Below are 18,341 nucleotides of genomic sequence, written 5' to 3'. Positions count from 1 at the left end.
TCTGCCTATGCTACAATCTTGCCTGGCGTTCCTTCATGCCCAGCTATACCAGGCGATGAATGCTCTCCTCCGTCACTTGACCCGACCACACCTAGAAATACAAAACAGCGAGAGGAGGCAGCCTGTGACCTGCCCCAAAAACCACCATCCCGCATCAAACCGACCCGATGGAAAGACAAGCGCCTAATGCTCTACACCCCTGGAAGACCCAGGAAATAACCCATCGTACAAAAGCGAGTAAATAACAACGGACATCCTTTCAGCATCTGGAGGCCTAGCCCTTCCGAAGTAACCTGGGATCCCAACGCCAGGCCTCAGCACCTGTGGCGCGAGTGATCTTTGCCCACTACCGTGCGAGCCAGGGCCCCCGGTGCTTTTTTTTTTTTTTGATCACTGAAGCACACGAAAACCCCTAGCTGTTCCTTGCTGCTAGGTCTTCCTACCCTCAGGAGGCCAAGAACGACCAGGTAACAATAACACTCACTCAACACTAGGCGTTCCAAGTCCACTCGGCCTAATTTGCCATTGCAACAAAGCATTGCAACCAGGCCCCCCCCAGAACCGCTGAGGCAGGAATACTCCCAATCAACCTCCCATCTCACATCAATACTGGCTAGACTAAGCCTCTATGGTGCATAGGATAATGCGACATCATTGTGGCTAACAGGCATAGCCTCTTGATAAATGCCTCTGTTCAGGCATGGTAAGGCCGGGTCACCAACACTGCTAGCCAAACTTACTAAAGTTTACACTCCCAAGCCCTTTCAGTGTGAATATTTTTTTTTTTTTTTTTTTTTTTAATTCAGAGGGCACCCGGGATACCTACGGGCCCCGAGACCATCCCGAGGAAGGGTGTGCATTACCCACAGTGACAGCCGTGGTCATTATCGGTGAGGGTGAGCCCAGGCAAAGTCAGGCAGATCATTGCTTCCCCAGGTCTGTTTACAACATCTAATGAGTTACCAAATACTTTAAGGACATCTGCATGCATAACCACCAGAGTACGATGTTGGGCCGGTAGCGATGAACGACGTACACAAAAGGCTGGTAAAGCAGTGGCCACCAAGAAATCACACAACAGGTCAACCTGCCTGGCCCACTGCAGGCAATAGCCGGGAAATCACATCTCCTTCCGGGTCAAGGGACGTTGACGGACACAACAAAACGGGCCCCTCACCCTATGCCATTGACCGACTCGGGCCCACGAGGTAATCTACTGTGGCGGAGGACACCTACCCCTTGGTGGATGCTGTATACACATTAGCCCTTCAGGAGCATGCCTCCAAGGTGGCCGACTCACCACGTGTACTTCGACAGTCCCAGCCCGGTAGAACTCAAGCAACGTCACCCAATCTCTAAGACAAGCGACAAGCCGTTGTCATGCTCAACCCCCAGTCCTAGTTGCCCGGTGCTAGCAAGTGCTTACATAATTATCTGTTTGCTCCAGGCCCTCTGCTACCCCTGGAGGATGTGGCTGTGAGGAACAATAATGCAGCTGGGTCGAGTAAAACCGCACCCAGAAGAGGCAAACGATGTGGCACAATACGGCCATCTAGTAATGGTATACTTCATTATTTTCACATATTATTAAAAACTTGGTATACTTTCTGGGCATAGGTTGCACTTCATAAGTACCAGCATAATCCTAAATACCGCAAAAATCTATAGAAAGGTGACCAGGTGCTGGCCTGACTCGGACCCCCGGGCCGCCGTTCCTGGTCGCGGGAGGCCCCCGCCCGCGTGGACAGCGAGACGCGGCCGCCCCCGCATGCCTCCCTCAGGGCCACGCCCTGCACCACGAAGGAACACAACGTTGCGTGTGGGGTGGGGAATGGTGGGCAGCTCAACGGATGCGCGCACAGCCGCCCCGACCAGGTGGGGACAGGGCAGACTGTGCCCCACCCAGTGCCTCTACCTGCCTGCTGGACCCCCAGTGGAGCCGTCCTCGAGGCCCAGCAGTCCCGCTCAGGCCCGCCGCGGTGGGACAAACGTACGCGTGTGAATCAGCGTGCAGGGAATGTTACAAAGCAAACGAACTCAAAATGTAGGAACCCCAAGACATCCCTACTAGTGGGCAGCATAGCCCAAGATTGCTTGGTGTGGAGAAACACAAGCTCAGAGTCGATTACTAGCTATATAAACCCTTTTTACAATGTCAATCAATGTTCTAACACTGTATGCCTTGCGGTGTGTTTGCAGTTCTGGGATGAACGTCTGAGCTCACTGTCGAATACCAGGACTTCATTGTTACAAAATGCAAGCAACAGAGGGGTGCCTCTCCTGAAAACAGACACCTGCTGATCCACTTACGTCACACACACTCTGTAATCTACTTGGCACACGTTCTTTGCAGCAGGCACATTAACCCTCTGCCCCACCGCGCAAGGCAAAGGCGGCTGTAGGGAACACCAACCAGACAAGCACATGGTGCTGCAGCGAACTGCTTGTAAACATGCCTGTGTCAAGAAAAGCAGATGCAGCCCTTACGATAGAACACAAATTCCAATCACTGCAAAAGCCGAAAACCACAACACTAAATAATTCACAGCGTACAGACACTTTGTGTAACTGTGCAACACCAATCCATGTTTTAATAATGAATGCATTGCGGTGTGTATGCAGCTCTAGATGAACACCCGTAGCACACTGTAGAATAATAGGAGCTCAAGCCATCAATTGCAAGTACAAAAGGCTGCCTCTCAAAAAGCGGAATCAATCATGTGCGCACAAATATGCTGGCCCTAGTGAGATCCCAGTCCGAGGCCCCGTCTTCCACAATGCTCCACCGAGTGAGGAGGGCGCCCCGCCATGCACCATAGGCACAGGAATGTCACTATCTTGCTTCATATCACCTGCTGAGTAGCCTGGCTGTCCTGCCAACGGTACCCACAAGATTGGATAAACAGTCCGATACTCCAAAAGGCCTATTTTGAGTAAAGAAAGCCTGGCGTGCGGTGGAGTGACCTCCTGCAATGCAAACCGAGTGGAAGATGTGGGCGTCGATAGACAGCGTCATCAGCAATGCAACTAGTAAAGCCTGAGGCTGCCAAGCGACAGCTGCATAGCAGCATGGGTGAGCAGCATATCAAGACCTGCCAGGCGTTCACGTCCGTCCCGTAATGCCCGGGGGCTGGGGATAGGAACGACCCTTAAGCAGTGCACACCAGCGCCATGCTGCTAAAAAGCGCGGAGGCTACCCCAGTCAGGAGCAGGGGCATCTGGTCAATGAAGGCGGGAGGGCACGAAACCCGAACACCCTTGACGGGACATCAACCGACACAACTATCGCGTCCCAACTATAGCCACCAAAATGGCGTGTACCCACCACAGCCCACCCACATAGCACACCATTGGGAACAATACAAGAAAATCTACACCGAAGAAAACAACACCTTCGCAAACGACAATTCGGGCACGCTAAGATGTCAAACAACATTCCCGACAGATATCACATCACACACCCATTGAGAGAGGCCACGGGGCACGCAGGACATGCGTGAGCTTCACCTCACAGTGGAGTGAGTACAGGCTCAGGAGTGCATGCCATCACTCCCTAAAACTGCGCCCCCTAGGCCACAGCCAGTAGAACGGGAGGGAGCCGTGGCGGAGGGCCTCGCGGCACTCGCAGCCCCCCCCCAGCACACAACATCCGGCCCATGCTGGCCGGAACCCTGCTACCGGCTCCGCCGGATTAACCAGAAATGAAAGGGGAGCAACGGGGCGCCCCCTCCCCCGCAACACGCATCATCAAGTCCCCGCGGGCAGGGGCCCTGAAACCGGCACTCCACAGTGCCGACAAGCGTAGGAAGGAGCGTCCCGACCATACTCCCGCCCCCACCCAAAGAGCCGTTGGGAACCCTCATGGCAGTCGCAGCACCCCCCTATCCACAACATGACCCATCTGGCCGGGGGCCTAACACGGCCCGCCGTAGGAAAAGCAGCAGAGTGGAGCACCACGTGACACCCACAGCCCCCTCCACTCACGCACTCAACATCTGGCCCCCACGGGCCGAGGCCCCCGAGCCAGCTCGACAACAAGGGGAGGGGCCGTAACCCAAGAGGAGGGGGGAGGGCTGCGGAAACAAGACACTCCGGCCCGATGTGAGCTGCCTCTCGCCCCCAGATCGCCGGCCGCTGCCCTGGCCTGAGGAGAGGTGCCGCTGCCCTCTGCACCCCAGGAGCTGTCCACCCCCCCCCCCCCCTCCAAGGCAGCCCGCAGCCACGGCAATGGCCGCCTTTCCTAGGAGTAAGGGGGGCGGTCAAAACAGTCACCGGAGAACAGCCTCCGACGTGGTACTGCAAGCTATGCATTGCAAGCAACAAAGGATGCCTCTCTTGACAAAATAAAAGAAGTAACCAGCTGACCCATTTACATCATACGCACTCTGTAATCTATTTGGCACTCGTTCTTTGCGGCCGGCATATTAACCCTCTGCACGCACTTGACCGATGTCAAAACCACAACTATACAGAGACACAGCATAGCATAATAAGCTACAAACCCGGCGCCCCCAAGAAGCCAGCACATGGTGCGATGGCCCCGGTCGCATCGCCCTAAATCCGGCCCAGCCGGGGGCCTCCCACACGCAATCCAAGAGCTCTATGCTCCACCAAGGCTCTCACTCTCATCCCAACAACACTCACCGGGATAACAGAGATGACGAACGACCCGGACAAAACCCGCCGCAAGACCCCGAGGGCGAAAGCGGCGTCAAGGCGAACGAGCGGACAAGAGGGCGAGGAGGGGGCGGAGACAGAATATGTACCCCCCTGGCTCCTCCCCGCCGGAAGCAGCTATCTGCTGGGGTCTCCCTTGGTCCATCCCAGGGACACGACCTCCCACCCCTGTGCCTTCCTGTGGCACTAAGGCGGCCGCCCTCAAAGGGGCGGGCCGCTGCGCAACCCCCCCCCGGGCAGCCTTACAAGGGCCACTGGCACCATGCGTGTCAGCAGCTGCAGCGTTTTAGCAGAATTAGGGGTTTACCACGCTTGCCACATAATCTACTCTGTGATTTGCAGATTTCTACCACAATGTTTCTTGTTAAAACGAATTTAAATGTACTTTTACAAAAGCACTATACGGTCAAAGGTTAACTGGTCATCTTTCAGGTACAGATTACTGTTTTCAGGTGTTAAATTGATACCAATGAGTTGAAAGTATTAATTAATATGTGTTGAAATAACAAAATGGCGAAACAACACTGCTACAGAAGGAGATGTTTTATGCCGCATAGTTCACCTCCATGTGTACAGAATTTAGTCACCTTTACCACATAATTTGGACCTCCGTTACTGCATAAATCCGGTGACCATGTTCCTAAACTGGCTGCCCCTTGCTGTCAGCAGACAGACACCAGGTATGAAACTGTGTGTCCTTTGACACACTGCACACAATGCCAGGCTGGCGGCCATAAGTGAGACATTCATTCTCAGACTGAGGCCCACTCACGATGCTTCAGTTCTACGTTGGGCTCTACTCAGGCACTTGGGGTCGCATCTCAGTCCATCGATATTTTTCGCACCATGCCACCTCAGTTCAGACCCACTCATATGCAAATCAGCATTGACCCTGCTCCAATGGGAACAGTCCAGACCGAACTGCCAGTCCAGGCTCTGCCCCTTCAACCGGAAGCAAACATCCCAAGACCTGTTTGCCCGAGTTAGGGCTCATTAGCCAGGCACAGCTTGGGTCCAGTGACACAGTGGGCACCGGACCCACACACGGGCAGACCCGGCGCACTGAGGACCACACTGAAGTATACATAGCGCCAGCAGGAGGCAACACTCCCCACCCCCCCACAGTACGCATACATAAAACACACCACACAAATTTTGTTAGGGTAAAAAACTGCTGCAGGTTTATCACATACACCATTATGTAATATGGTGGGTTATCGTACGGGCGATCCAAGGGCAGGCAAGCAACTTGGCCGCCTGCCCGCCTGATGAGCCAAGCAGCACTGGGGCGAACCCCATCTGTGCTGCCCCTTCGGTGATCCTCTTCCCGGATCACGGTCCCTTATTACTCACGCACCTTTCAGGGCGGAGCGTAGCAAGGCAAGCCCCCGGTTGTTTGGGCCCACAACCGCCTGAAGGACTCACGGGGCGCCGACACGGTTTTCCAGGAACCTCCCATGAGGCTCCTTGGCTCTGGCACCCCTATGGTGCCGTACAGAGGTACCCATTTGCTTCCAGATCGCCCTGTAACTCCGCCACAGCTCTGGAGGCGGCCACCGTCGCCGCCAGAGCCCCCCACCAAAATAGCTATATTCTTGCCCGCTAGCTCTCCTGTCTAGAGCCTCCTGAAAATCTAGATGCAAGGGAACATCCCTGCTGGTTAATGATGCCCCATCTATATCCCAGTGGCCCTGGATGTTAGCATTGATCAGCTGTGTCTGAAGAAACAAAACGCCCTTTGTGTCTGTGAAGTTGTGCCAAGCACTATACACCTCACGCCGCAAAGGTCCACTGCGTCACAAGACTCAGCCCGACCCACTCAGGGCGGGACAGTTTCAGACACCCTGGCTCAAGATGCCCCACCTATTTGCTGATCACACTGGATGCCGCCCTTCTGGCACCGTGTGTGGCTGAACACATGTGTCTCCGATCTCTGGGACAGCAGCTCATTGTTAGGAGACCGTTAGTACCCCCGCTAGCCAATTAAGCTATTAGGGCGGGAAGGGTTATACTTCACCTTGGCACCGTCCCTTTCCTTGCTAAATCAATGCGCACATGGATGTCCATAACGGCGTATGAACATTGAGCACGGCTGCACCCCAGCAATCGCCCTGCCTCCCATATACTTGATAGGAATTGCGACCGCTCAGCTCCCTCTGGTGAAGCCCCCTAATCATACCCGCTTAGAGAATCTGTCTGATTTGGTAGAGGGCGCACTGTCTGTAATCTATTGCCTAACCTTTGATGTGGGAGATGTCACACACCGCCTAGGTCATGGGAACCTAAAGGAGCACACCATATTCCCCCGGGCGTACCTCTAGATGGGACTGGCTCCACCCATCTGTAACGCCAGAGACACACCTCTTAAACCTCTTTACTGGTTATGCCGCTTGGCACCCTTCTGGTTGCAGCTTTGTGTATTTGTAAAGCGCGCATGCCCCCGGGGCACGATGACGCTGCTAGCCAGTGTATGTTACCCACTCGCTGATACTTATCTATCCTAACTGCCCTTATTTGAATTGGAGGGTTGCAGGATGCTACCCCAGGACTGAAGACTTAATGCTCCCACCCAGTTTGACCCCAGAACGTGGGGGAAACCCCAGTAGTGACCATGCCTTACATGGTACATCTACCCCAGCGCTTGGCTATCAATGTGGTAGGGACCTCAGTCCCAAAAGATGCCCCTTCTATTGTCTGGTTCTAGCCCGCAGCTGGATAACCCGGGGGGGGGGGGGCAGACAAGTCTGTGTAACCAGAGGGGACAGTGTGTGTAAATACCTGCCCTTTCCTGAATTTTGGGATGCCAAGAGGTCGAAAATATCCTGTCGCCATTTGGCACTGATGCAGTGTTTGCCAAACTTTTCCGCGCCACAGCACACTTGTTAGCTGACAACTAACACCACCCACCTGCTGCCCTAGTTAAAGCTCGGGTGAATATGTCTACTGAAGCTACCTGATACCGGCTGATACTTATCTATTGCTGCTGCCCTACTTGGGTAAATGGAATTCTGGATGCATCCTAAGGACTGTGGACCTACAGCTCCAACCTAGTTTGACCCCAAAACTTAGGCGCGACCCAAGTAGCAATCATGCCCTCCATTGACGGTTCCCCAGCGTTGGCACAGCATAGTTGGAACACCGGAGGCAGAAGGTGCCCCCACCCGTCTCAGTTTTAAACCAAAGGAGGAATGCCCGAGGGGCAGACAAGTCTGTGGGAAGCGAGGGGACATTCTGACAACTACCTGCCCTTGCCAGGAAAATGGGAAAGCCAGGTGGACTATAATAGCCTGGCGACATAGGCGCTAACCCAGCGTGCCAAAAAGTTAGACAAGTAATTGGATATGAGGACAAGGAGCGAAACATGAACAACTATACCTGCCCCTTCTGAAATAGAAATGCCAACTGTACGGGTGATCATCGGCAATTGTGCCTCGACTACGTCTTCCCCGCCTGCTGAAAGGCAGAACCCCTTCATAGAGCTCCTGGGATGGTGAGAACAAAACGTTCAAATCCCCAGACCCGGCTAGCCCTGAGGGGATAACCAGGGAGCAGACGAGTCTAAGGTTAACCAGGGAGCAGCAAGTCAGTGGGAACCAGAGGGAACATACTGCGCACAACCTGCCCTTACATGGATAGTTGGGATGCCAAAAGGTCAATAGTACCCTGTCGCCGTCGACTCTAACGCAGTGTCTACAAACTTTCTGTACCACAGCATACTTGTTGGATGAAAACTTTATTAAAGTAAACATCATTCTGTACTTGCCTTTGTTATTTTGTCCATCACACTATTGTAGTCACGACATAAGAACCACAGTATTATGGTCGGATGATATCTTTGAGTGGACATTCAGGTGGAATACTCTTAGAAACAGGTGTTGTTTGTTGCACCCGTCCAAAAACGAAGAAGTGCTGTGTGGTCTGTTGACATGAGTGGCATTTATCAGGGTTTCATGTGAATGCCCCTAGAAGTGACACTTGCTCAATCGTGTGATGTCGTGATATCAGGCATCCCTGGCTCTGGGTTACTGATGGACTGCTTACTGGAATAATAGAATGAACACTCTGGCCATATTATCAAGATCAGCGTTAAAAGTATCGCCGCTTTAGCGGCAGAAAACTGGCGCTAAAGAGGTGATAATGGGCTTGATAATATGCCCTTGAGAATTACCATAGAAGCCCATGTTCTGGTGTCAACACGGGCTTCTATTGGAATTCACATGGGCATATTATCAAGCCCATTATCGCCGCTTTAGCGGCAGTTTCCTGCCGCTAAAGCGGCGATACATTTACCGCTGATCTTGATAATATGGCCCTCTGTGTTCTCATCACTTACGTGCACAAAGTAGGTCTCTGGTTTGTAATGCAGTGATACTACGGGTGTCTTTGTACCATGGCAATCTGCCTTTAAACAACTTTGTAACTCAAATCATCTGTTATTTATTTCACTATGGACTGTAAATATTATTGTGGTTTGTACTGTGAGGTGCTCTCATGTCTCAATGGGGCCTTCTTTGCACCAATATAAAACATCACAAATAAATGCTTACATTTGACTCATGGGATGTTGCTTTTGGGGAAGTTAGAGAAGCCTGAGAAAAAGCTACAATAGTTGCAGTGTGAGGGCTGATTCAGCAGACCCCCACTGCATCTCCAGATCTCCTGAGATCCTGGATTGATTCTGAAGCCAGTGGTAGGTCTCCAACCCTCTGGGGCCTTCTCTCCCCAACATCTCAGCTCAAAGCTCACACACTCATCATGCGTGGCTTTAATCCTCACTTCTCTCTCTTGCAGAAGGTTCTGGATGAATGCCAGGACCAGCGCTTCTGTCAGTTCTCCGTGAACAGCCGGATGTTTGGAGTGGACCCCTGTCCGGGCACCTTCAAGTACCTCATCGTTTCATACAAGTGTAAACCAGGTAAGTCTGCGAGCTTCATCCCTGACAACCTCTGTTTAAAGTATAAACTGGGTAAGGCTGCAAGCTTTATCCCTGTCACCCTCTGTTTAAAGTATAAACTGGGTAAGGCTGCAAGCTTCATCCCTGTCACCCTCTGTTTAAAGTATAAACTAGGTATGGCTGCAAGCTTCATCCCTGTCAACCTCACCCTCGGCCTAAAGTAAACATTGGGTAAATCTGCACGCTTCATCCCTGTCAACCTCATTGTTACCTACAAGTGAAAACCTAGTAAACTTAATCCCTGTCAACCTCATTATTGTTTACAAGTGTAAACCCAGTAAACTTAATCCCGCTCAACCTCATTGTTACCTACAAGTGTAAACCTAGTAAACTTAATCCAGCTCAACCTCATTATTGCTTACAAGTGTAAACCTAGTAAACTTAATCCAGCTCAACCTCATTGTTACCTACAAGTGTAAACCTAGTAAACTTAAGCCAGCTCAACCTCATTGTTACCTACAAGTGTAAACCTAGTAAACGTAATCCAGCTCAACCTCATTGTTACCTACAAGTGTAAACCTAGTAAACTTAATCCAGCTCAACCTCATTGTTACCTACAAGTGTAAACCTAGTAAACTTAATCCACCTCAACCTCATTGTTACCTACAAGTGTAAACCTAGTAAACTAAATCCAGCTCAACCTCATTGTTACCTACAAGTGCACACCTAGAAAGGCTAATCCCTGTCAACCTCATTGTTACCTACAAGTGAAAACCTAATAAACCTAAGTCCTGTCAACCTCATTATTGCTTACAAGTGTAAACCTAGTAAACTTAATCCAGCTCAACCTCATTGTTACCTACAAGTGCAAACTTGTAAATTTAAGTAAACCTAATCCCTGTCAACCTAAACATAGTAAACTTAATCGCTGTCAACCTAATTGTTACCTACAAGTGCAAACCTAGTAAGGCTAATCTCTGTCAACCCACTGGCGTAACTAAAGCTGAGGGGGCCCCCCTGCAAGGTACACAGAGGGGCCCCCATTCCGGATTTAATCCGGAGCTCTAAGGCCCGAGTACTGGGCAGAGGGGACCCCCTGCAGCTCGGGGGCCCCTCGCTCTGCGGGGGATGCGGGGGCCTGTGTTACGCCCCTGTGTCAACCTCATTGTTACCTTCAAGTGCAAACCTAGTAACTTTTCAGGCTTGATTGTTGTCAACCTCATCATGTCCTACAAGTGTAAACAAGGTAAGTTTACAGGTTTTAGCCCTGCAAACATCATTGTTACCTATAAGTGTAAATAAGGTAAAATTGCAGGCTTGAGCCTCGCCAACATCATGGTTATCTGCAGGTGTAAACAAGGAATGTTTGCAGGCTCAAGCCCCGCCAACATCAATTGATACCCACAAGTATAAACATGGTACATTTGCAGGCTTGAACACTGCCAACATCATTGTTACATAAAAGTTTAAACAAGGTAAGTATGCAGGCTTGACCACTGTCAACATCATGGTTACCTACAAGTGTAAACAATGTAAATTTGCAGGCTTGAGCCCTTCCAAAAACATTGTTACCTACAAGTGTAAAGAAGGTAAGTCTGACGGCTTGAGCCACACCCACATTATTGTTACCTACAAGTGTAAAGAAGGCAAGTTTGCAGGCTTGCGCCACACCCACATTATTGTTACCTACATGTGTAAAGAAGGCAAGTTTACAGGCTTGAGCCACACCCACATTACTGTTACCTACATGTGTAAAGAAAACAAGTTTGCAGGCTTCAGCCCCGCCAACATTATTGTTACCTACAAGTGTAAACAAGGTAAATCTGAAGGCTTGAGCCACACCCACATTATTGTTACCTACAAGTGTAAACAAGGTAAATCTGAAGGCTTGAGCCCCGCCAACATTATTGTTACCTACAAGTGTAAACAAGGTAAGTCTGAAGGCTTGAGCCACACCCACATTATTGTTACCTACAAGTGTAAAGAAGGCAAGTTTGCAGGCTAGAGCCACACCCACATTATTGTTACCTACATGTGTAAAGAAAACAAGTTTGCAGGCTTGAGCCCCGCCAACATTATTGTTACCTACAAGTGTAAACAAGGTAAGTCTGAAGGCTTGAGCCCTGCCAACATTATTGTTACCTACAAGTGTAAACAAGGTAAGTCTGAAGGCTTGAGCCCTGCCAACATTATTGTTACCTACAAGTGTGAACAAGGTAAGTCTGAAGGCTTGGCCACACCCACATTATTGTTACCTACATGTGTAAAGAAAACAAGTTTGCAGGCTTGAGCCCCGCCAACATTATTGTTACCTACAAGTGTATACAAGGTATGTTTGGAGGCTTGAGCCCTGCCAACATCATGGTTACCTACAAGGGGATCAAAAACGCAAGGGGGAGAGTAGAGGTAGGCAAAATAGGGACTTGTCCTCCACAATGCTATGCAAATAACCAAAAAGAGTCCCTTCCATATCAGAGATAAAGGAAAATGACTTTAGCTGGAACTTGAAGAAAGAAATACATTTTTCTTTCAGGAAACCCTCACCCACCCGGTTGCCCCTTGGTGGCATGCTTCATCATAGGTTCCATCCCTGCCCTCTACAGACAGGGGCGTGCTACTACCAACGGATACACAGGAGCACTAGATTGAAAAATATGGGTGTCCCTGTACAGCTGACCTGACCACCTATGTTGTCTTAGAAAGGAGTGGGTTTATTTAAAGTTGAAAAAAGTTTAAAAATACCAGATTAGTAAGTCCAAAACAAATTTTATTTCCTACCCATAAAGTGGTATACCGAAATCTGGGGATGTGCGGGAAAAACTTTAAGCATGAATACCTATTGTTTCCCTGTATGGTCGACTAGTTTCATGCCCGACCCCAAGTCATTTCATCAGGACCAAGAAAGGAGAAATGAGGCTCCCACTCCAGTTGTCACAATGAACACAATAATAGTAATAAAATGTACAAAAAACAAATATACAGCACCTAATTGGTCTGTTTAAATATCAAAAAACGTGCATGGGTACACAAAAGACAGGAAGAGGTTAAAAATACAGGACCCTTGGGTCTATAATGCAACTCTTACAAACATTCGGTGGTGATTCAGTGGTTGTGGTGATGAAAAATTACCAAACCCTGCCTGCTGGTGTGAGTAAATCCGTGATGAAGAGACTCCCAAGACAATACAAACATATAACATATAAGGCTCTGGGCACATCGTCATGTTACCGGCAAAGTCATGCTATGGTGAATTACATACTTTAAATGCTACCATCATTTGGCCCCATGAGCCCTTCAAGGAGCTAAGGAGGGACGCCTGTGGTCACACCTTAAAATTACAAACATACAAAAAATCCCAGTAAGTCAAGAAACTTTCAAAGTCAGAGTTAAAAGGTAAGTATTACTGCACCAAAGAGTAAGCGCATGTTGTCCATACCTTGGGCAGGGCACTCACTCCGTCAAGGCTACTCCCTCTCAGCAGCCGCGGTCGGTAGTAGGAGTAACTGCAGGGCGGTGATGTGGGGAGGGGGAGGGGCAGGGTGGGGGGTAGTAAACTATGGATTACGGAGGTTTACAGGTAAGTTAACATGTGTGCACTGCATCCCGAAATGCGATGCAGTGAACGCAACGAAATTCGATTTATTAATTTATATGTTAACTTACCTGTAAACCTCCGTAATCCATAGTTTACTACCACCCACCCTGCCCCTCCCCCTCCCCACGTCACCGCCCTGCAGTTACTCCTACTACCGACCGCGGCTGCCTCTCAGTAGACCTGTGTGTACTTGCTTGAGGCTCCGATGTTCCTGGAGCCGCGGGCGGGGTTCCTATTTTACCAGCGTGCGATCCTAATGGTGATGCTAGTTCTCACTTCTGGTTTTTTTATGGCTCTCCTGGGTAGTTGTGTGCTTTCAACTTGGAGCTGAAGTCGATAGCTTCTAATTTGTAGTCTTTCAGTTCAGAGCAATTCCGCCGCAGTCGCAGGAATTGCCGGAACAGCAATTTTCCCTCAGATGTCTCGGTGATAGCTGTCAAAGCTTAAGAGGCAGTTCTTTGCTGTGGCCTTGAAATGTGTTGTTGTCTTCAGACCGGTTCCATCAGCAAAGACGTTGAGGTCCAGGAAAACCATTGCAGTTCTGGAGATTGTGTAGGTAAATTTCAAAAACTGATTCTGCAGTGCCCTTTTTAGGTCTCGGCTAGCGAAGGCTGCGCTTGCGCAGTCTCGCTCGCGAGATTTAACGTTTTTCAGAAGAGGGGCTTGAACCCGCCCCTCTTCTCCCCTTTTCTCCATTGGCTGGCCTCTTAAATGCTGGTCAGCCATTGGAGAAGAGCTTTGTCTCTCCAAACAAGCCCCATCTTTTTCGTATTCGGGGGCGTGTTTTTTCACATCTTTCTCTTTTTCGTACTCCCTGCCCCTTTTACACGTGGTGGGCGTGTTTGTTTTGTTTTTACATCGGAAGGTTCGGCCATTTTATGCGCGTTCTTTACGGAGCGGAACGTGGGGTCGCCTCTTCCTTGCTGCTCGGCGTTTCCTGGATCGGCGTTTCAAGTCCGGCGTTTCCTGGCTCGGCATTTCAAGGCCCTTTTCAGGTAAAAGCACTCACTGATTTCTGAGGTCTCGGTACGGGAGCCTTTAGCAACATATTTTGTACATATTTTAAAAATCAATCTCTAAAGCTCTTATTTTTTTTGCATGGCTGGTGTTAGAAACACAAAATATATCATTGTTTTAGGGGTAAGACCATTCCCCGTGAACCCCTCCCGTCTGCAGCGCACAGTGTGTGCAGAGCGCCCCACGCCCTGGCTGTCACCACCACAATCGGCCGATTGTGGCCCACACAATAGAGTTCACAGAGCCCCGAACAAAACACAATGCACTCCGCTTTCACATGATTCTTTTTGTTGCTGATGGACACATCCAGGCGAGGAAAGAACACACGGGACCGGCTTTAGCGTTGGTGGCGTGTGTGGTGCGACAATCGTTCCTAGCACCAACCCCCTTCGTGGACTTCGTGGGCTTCAGCTGCACCCCCCACTCTTTCCCCTCCTCCTCACCCCTCAAGCTCGGCGTTTCCTGGCGTTCGAGGACGGGTGGCACAGAAGTAACAGGACTCTGTCTTTTCCTTCTTACTTAGTTGCTGATCTGTTTTTAAACGTGTGTTTTTAAACTGTGTATTGCTTACTTTGCACTCTAGCACTTTAGGGCGACGTGCAGCGGACCTAGCGCTGTCACGTGACACCCTCTACCGGATCCCATCGCCGCTGGCCACGCCCACCTCTTGGCCACGCCCCCTTCCCGCCCTACTTATAGTGCTGATTCACGAGCGCTCACCTGGTTCCTGTCTCCTGAGGCGAAAAGCCGGGAGTTGCTGATCTGTTTTTAAACGTGTGTTTTTAAACTGTGTATTGCTTACTTTGCACTCTAGCACTTTAGGGCGACGTGCAGCGGACCTAGCGCTGTCACGTGACACCCTCTACCGGATCCCATCGCCGCTGGCCACGCCCACCTCTTGGCCACGCCCCCTTCCCGCCCTACCTATAGCGCTGATTCACGAGCGCTCACCTGGTTCCTGTCTCCTGAGGCGAAAAGCCGGGAGTTGCTGATCTGTTTTTAAACGTGTGTTTTTAAACTGTGTATTGCTTACTTTGCACTCTAGCACTTTAGGGCGACGTGCAGCGGACCTAGCGCTGTCACGTGACACCCTCTACCGGATCCCATCACCGCTGGCCACGCCCACCTCTTGGCCACGCCCCCTTCCCGCCCTACTTATAGCGCTGATTCACGAGCGCTCACCTGGTTCCTGTCTCCTGAGGCGAAAAGCCGGGAGTTGCTGATCTGTTTTTAAACGTGTGTTTTTAAACTGTGTATTGCTTACTTTGCACTCTAGCACTTTAGGGCGACGTGCAGCGGACCTAGCGCTGTCACGTGACACCCTCTACCGGATCCCATCGCCGCTGGCCACGCCCACCTCTTGGCCACGCCCCCTTCCCACCCCAACGGTTTACTATTTAAATGTGCATCCCCAGAACGCGCATCACCTATACCCCGGACCAACTACGCAGTCTCCAGGGACCCTGGCCTATCACAGTCTCTACTTGTTCTCGCATTTCCTCCCTTGGTCTCTCCCCCGCCGCTCCCCCTCACATCCCCCTTCCTACAGTCGGCCCCTCTCTCTCGCCTTGTAGCATTGTTCCTCCTGCAGCCCCTAAAGCCCTCACGGTGTTTTATCTTAACACCCGGTCTGCAGTCGCCCATGCGCATGAACTCTCGGTCCTGCTGGATCTTCATGCTCCGGATCTTCTTTTCCTAACGGAGACCTGGTTCTGCGATGACTCCCTCCCCGCCCTACTATCCTCCTTACCGGCCACTTACTATGCCCTTAGGGCTGACCGCCCTACTGGCAGAGCAGGGGTGGTGTAGCGGTCATCGCACGCGCCGATCTTCCCTTTCAAATTCTATCCCTGCCTGATATCACGACCACCGAATATCTGGTGATTCGCACCATTTCCACCTCTCCCCCTCTGACCTGTTTTCTCACTTACCGTCCTCCTCAATCCCCTCTACAGTTTCTCCCTGACTTCTTGGATGTTTTGGCCACTATCACAGTCAACACTTCCTCTATTCTACTTCTTGGCGACTTCAATTTCTGGCCCTCTGACCCTGCTGAATGTCCCTCCTCTAAGGAATTTTCTGATACCCTCCAATCCCTCAACTTCACATCCTATGTTCACTCCCCCACCCACATCAAAGGTCATATGCTTGACCAGATCTGGTCCCTGAACTGCCCTGTGGAATCTCTCTCCATCTCGCCCTGCTCCTGGTCTGACCACTACCTGATTTCATTCTCCCTTCCTATCCTCCCCCCTGCTAAGCCCCCCCGCCCTAAAAACACCTGGGTCCGATCATGGGGCCGAGTCAATCTGGAAAATCTCTCCTCCCTTCTTACCTCCTCCCTCCCTTCCCTGCAGAGCCTTTCCACTCTCTCCCAGGTTAAGGCCATAGACCAGTGGCTCTCCTTTGGCCGCGATTCCGTCGCCCCGCTGAAGCGCATTTCCTCTAAGCGTGAGAAGGACGCCAATCGGTGGTTCAATGTAGAGCTTAAGGCCACCAAACTAAAAGTACGCCGCGCGGAGCGGGCATGGAGGAGAAACTATTGCCCCACTCTAAAACTGGAGTATACCGCCATCCTTACCCAGTATAAAAAAGACATCCTGGAGGCCAAAACATCATATTTTTCCTCCAAAATCCTAGCCACGGAAAACCAGTCTAAGGAGATATTCACGATCATCCACAACCTGGCGTTCTCGGACAGAACCACTCTTAAGCCTGCCCCGTCCGAAGAACTCTGCCACTCCCTCAATAACTACTTTATTCATAAAATCGCTACCATTAAGGCCAACATCCCTCCCCCCTCTCCCTCCTTTGTTGACCCCCAATGTCCCCCTCCCAAGGGTGAACTTACCACCCTTCCCCCCATCACTAGGGAATCTCTGACCTCCCTAGTTCCCCTGGTCAAATCTGGTTCTCCGCTTGACCCCTGTCCTGCCCACATTCTCCGCCATATCTTTGTTACCTGCCCAGACCCCCCCCCTTCATCTCCTCAACAGCTCTCTTGCTCAAGGTGTAGTTCCTAACCCCTTGAAGTCCGCGGTTATTGTGCCTATTTTGAAAAAACCTGGGGCAGACCCTTCTGTCCCTGCCAATTTCCGCCCCATCTCCCTCTTGCCATTTTTGGCTAAGGTGCTCGAGCGCCATGTCACCTGCGCTCTGAGCTCCTTTGTGGAGATGCATGGAGCTCTCGCCTCCCGCCAGGCTGGCTTCCGCCCCGCACACTCCACGGAGTCCGTTGTCATCTCGGTCCTGGACAACCTCAGGGAGGGTATGGATACCAATCAGCGCCAGGCCCTAGTGCTCCTCGATCTCTCAGCCGCCTTTGATACGGTGGATCACACCATCTTGCTTTCCCGTGTCAGGGCGGCGGGGATCGGGGGGACTGCTCTGGTCTGGCTCTCCTCCTTCCTGAGGGACCGCACCCAGGCTGTTCACCTGGGTGACTTCACAGCGGACGCCCGGAAAGTTCAGTGCGGGGTTCCCCAAGGCTCTTCCCTTTCCCCCCTTTTGTTCAATCTGTATGTCGCCCCACTTATCTTTTCCCTCCAACAGATGGAGGACGCCGTATTCAACTATGCGGATGACCTCCAGCTTGTTTTTAATCTATCCTCTTCCCCCTCTTCTGTTCTTAACTTTCAATCTGTCATGCTCCATATCAGAGACTGGATGAACCACAATCACCTCAAACTTAATCCCGACAAGACCGAACTGGTATTGACGGGTGGTTCATCCAGCCCCTGGTCTCCTCTTTTCTGGCCCCCCTCTCTTGGCCCCTCTCCTGTACCCTCTTCCTCTGTCAAAACACTAGGCATAAAAATCAATTCTCAACTCACCCTTCACTTCCAGGTTAGCTCTGTGATATCTTCTTCTTTCCTTTCACTGCGCACTATACGCAGGGTGTCCCGTTTCTTCACTTTCCCCGCCCTTAAGCTCATTATCCTGGCCATGGTGGTGTCCCGCCTGGATTACGGCAACGCCCTATATGCCGGCATTCCCGCATATAGCCTGCGACGCCTTCAGCAGATACAAAACCAGGCGGCCCGCCTGGCCTTCAATCTCCCTAAATTTCACCACTCTACCCCTCTTTTGAAATCTTTACATTGGCTCCCGGTGCGAGCTAGGGTCCAATTCAAGCTCGCTTCTATCACCTTCTTGGCC

The 18,341-nt window shown here is 51.0% G+C and overlaps 1 protein-coding gene across 3 annotated transcripts in view; it reads left to right on the top strand.

Moving 5' to 3' along the window:
• Nucleotides 1-18,341, top strand: part of LOC146788775 (protein eva-1 homolog C-like) — a 455,975-nt gene that overhangs the window by 190,614 nt on the left and 247,020 nt on the right. For all 3 annotated transcript variants that reach the window (XM_085630332.1, XM_085630331.1, XM_085630333.1), the window contains one exon: nucleotides 9,469-9,592. In XM_085630332.1, coding sequence (XP_085486458.1) covers nucleotides 9,469-9,592 — 124 coding nt within the window. The remainder of the gene's footprint in view (nucleotides 1-9,468; nucleotides 9,593-18,341) is intronic.

Source organism: Triturus cristatus, chromosome 10 (assembly GCF_964204655.1).
Source record: "Triturus cristatus chromosome 10, aTriCri1.1, whole genome shotgun sequence".
Classification (NCBI taxonomy): Eukaryota; Metazoa; Chordata; class Amphibia; order Caudata; family Salamandridae; genus Triturus; species Triturus cristatus.
Note: the sequence above shows the minus strand (reverse complement) of the source record. Positions and strands in the feature narration are given on the sequence as shown.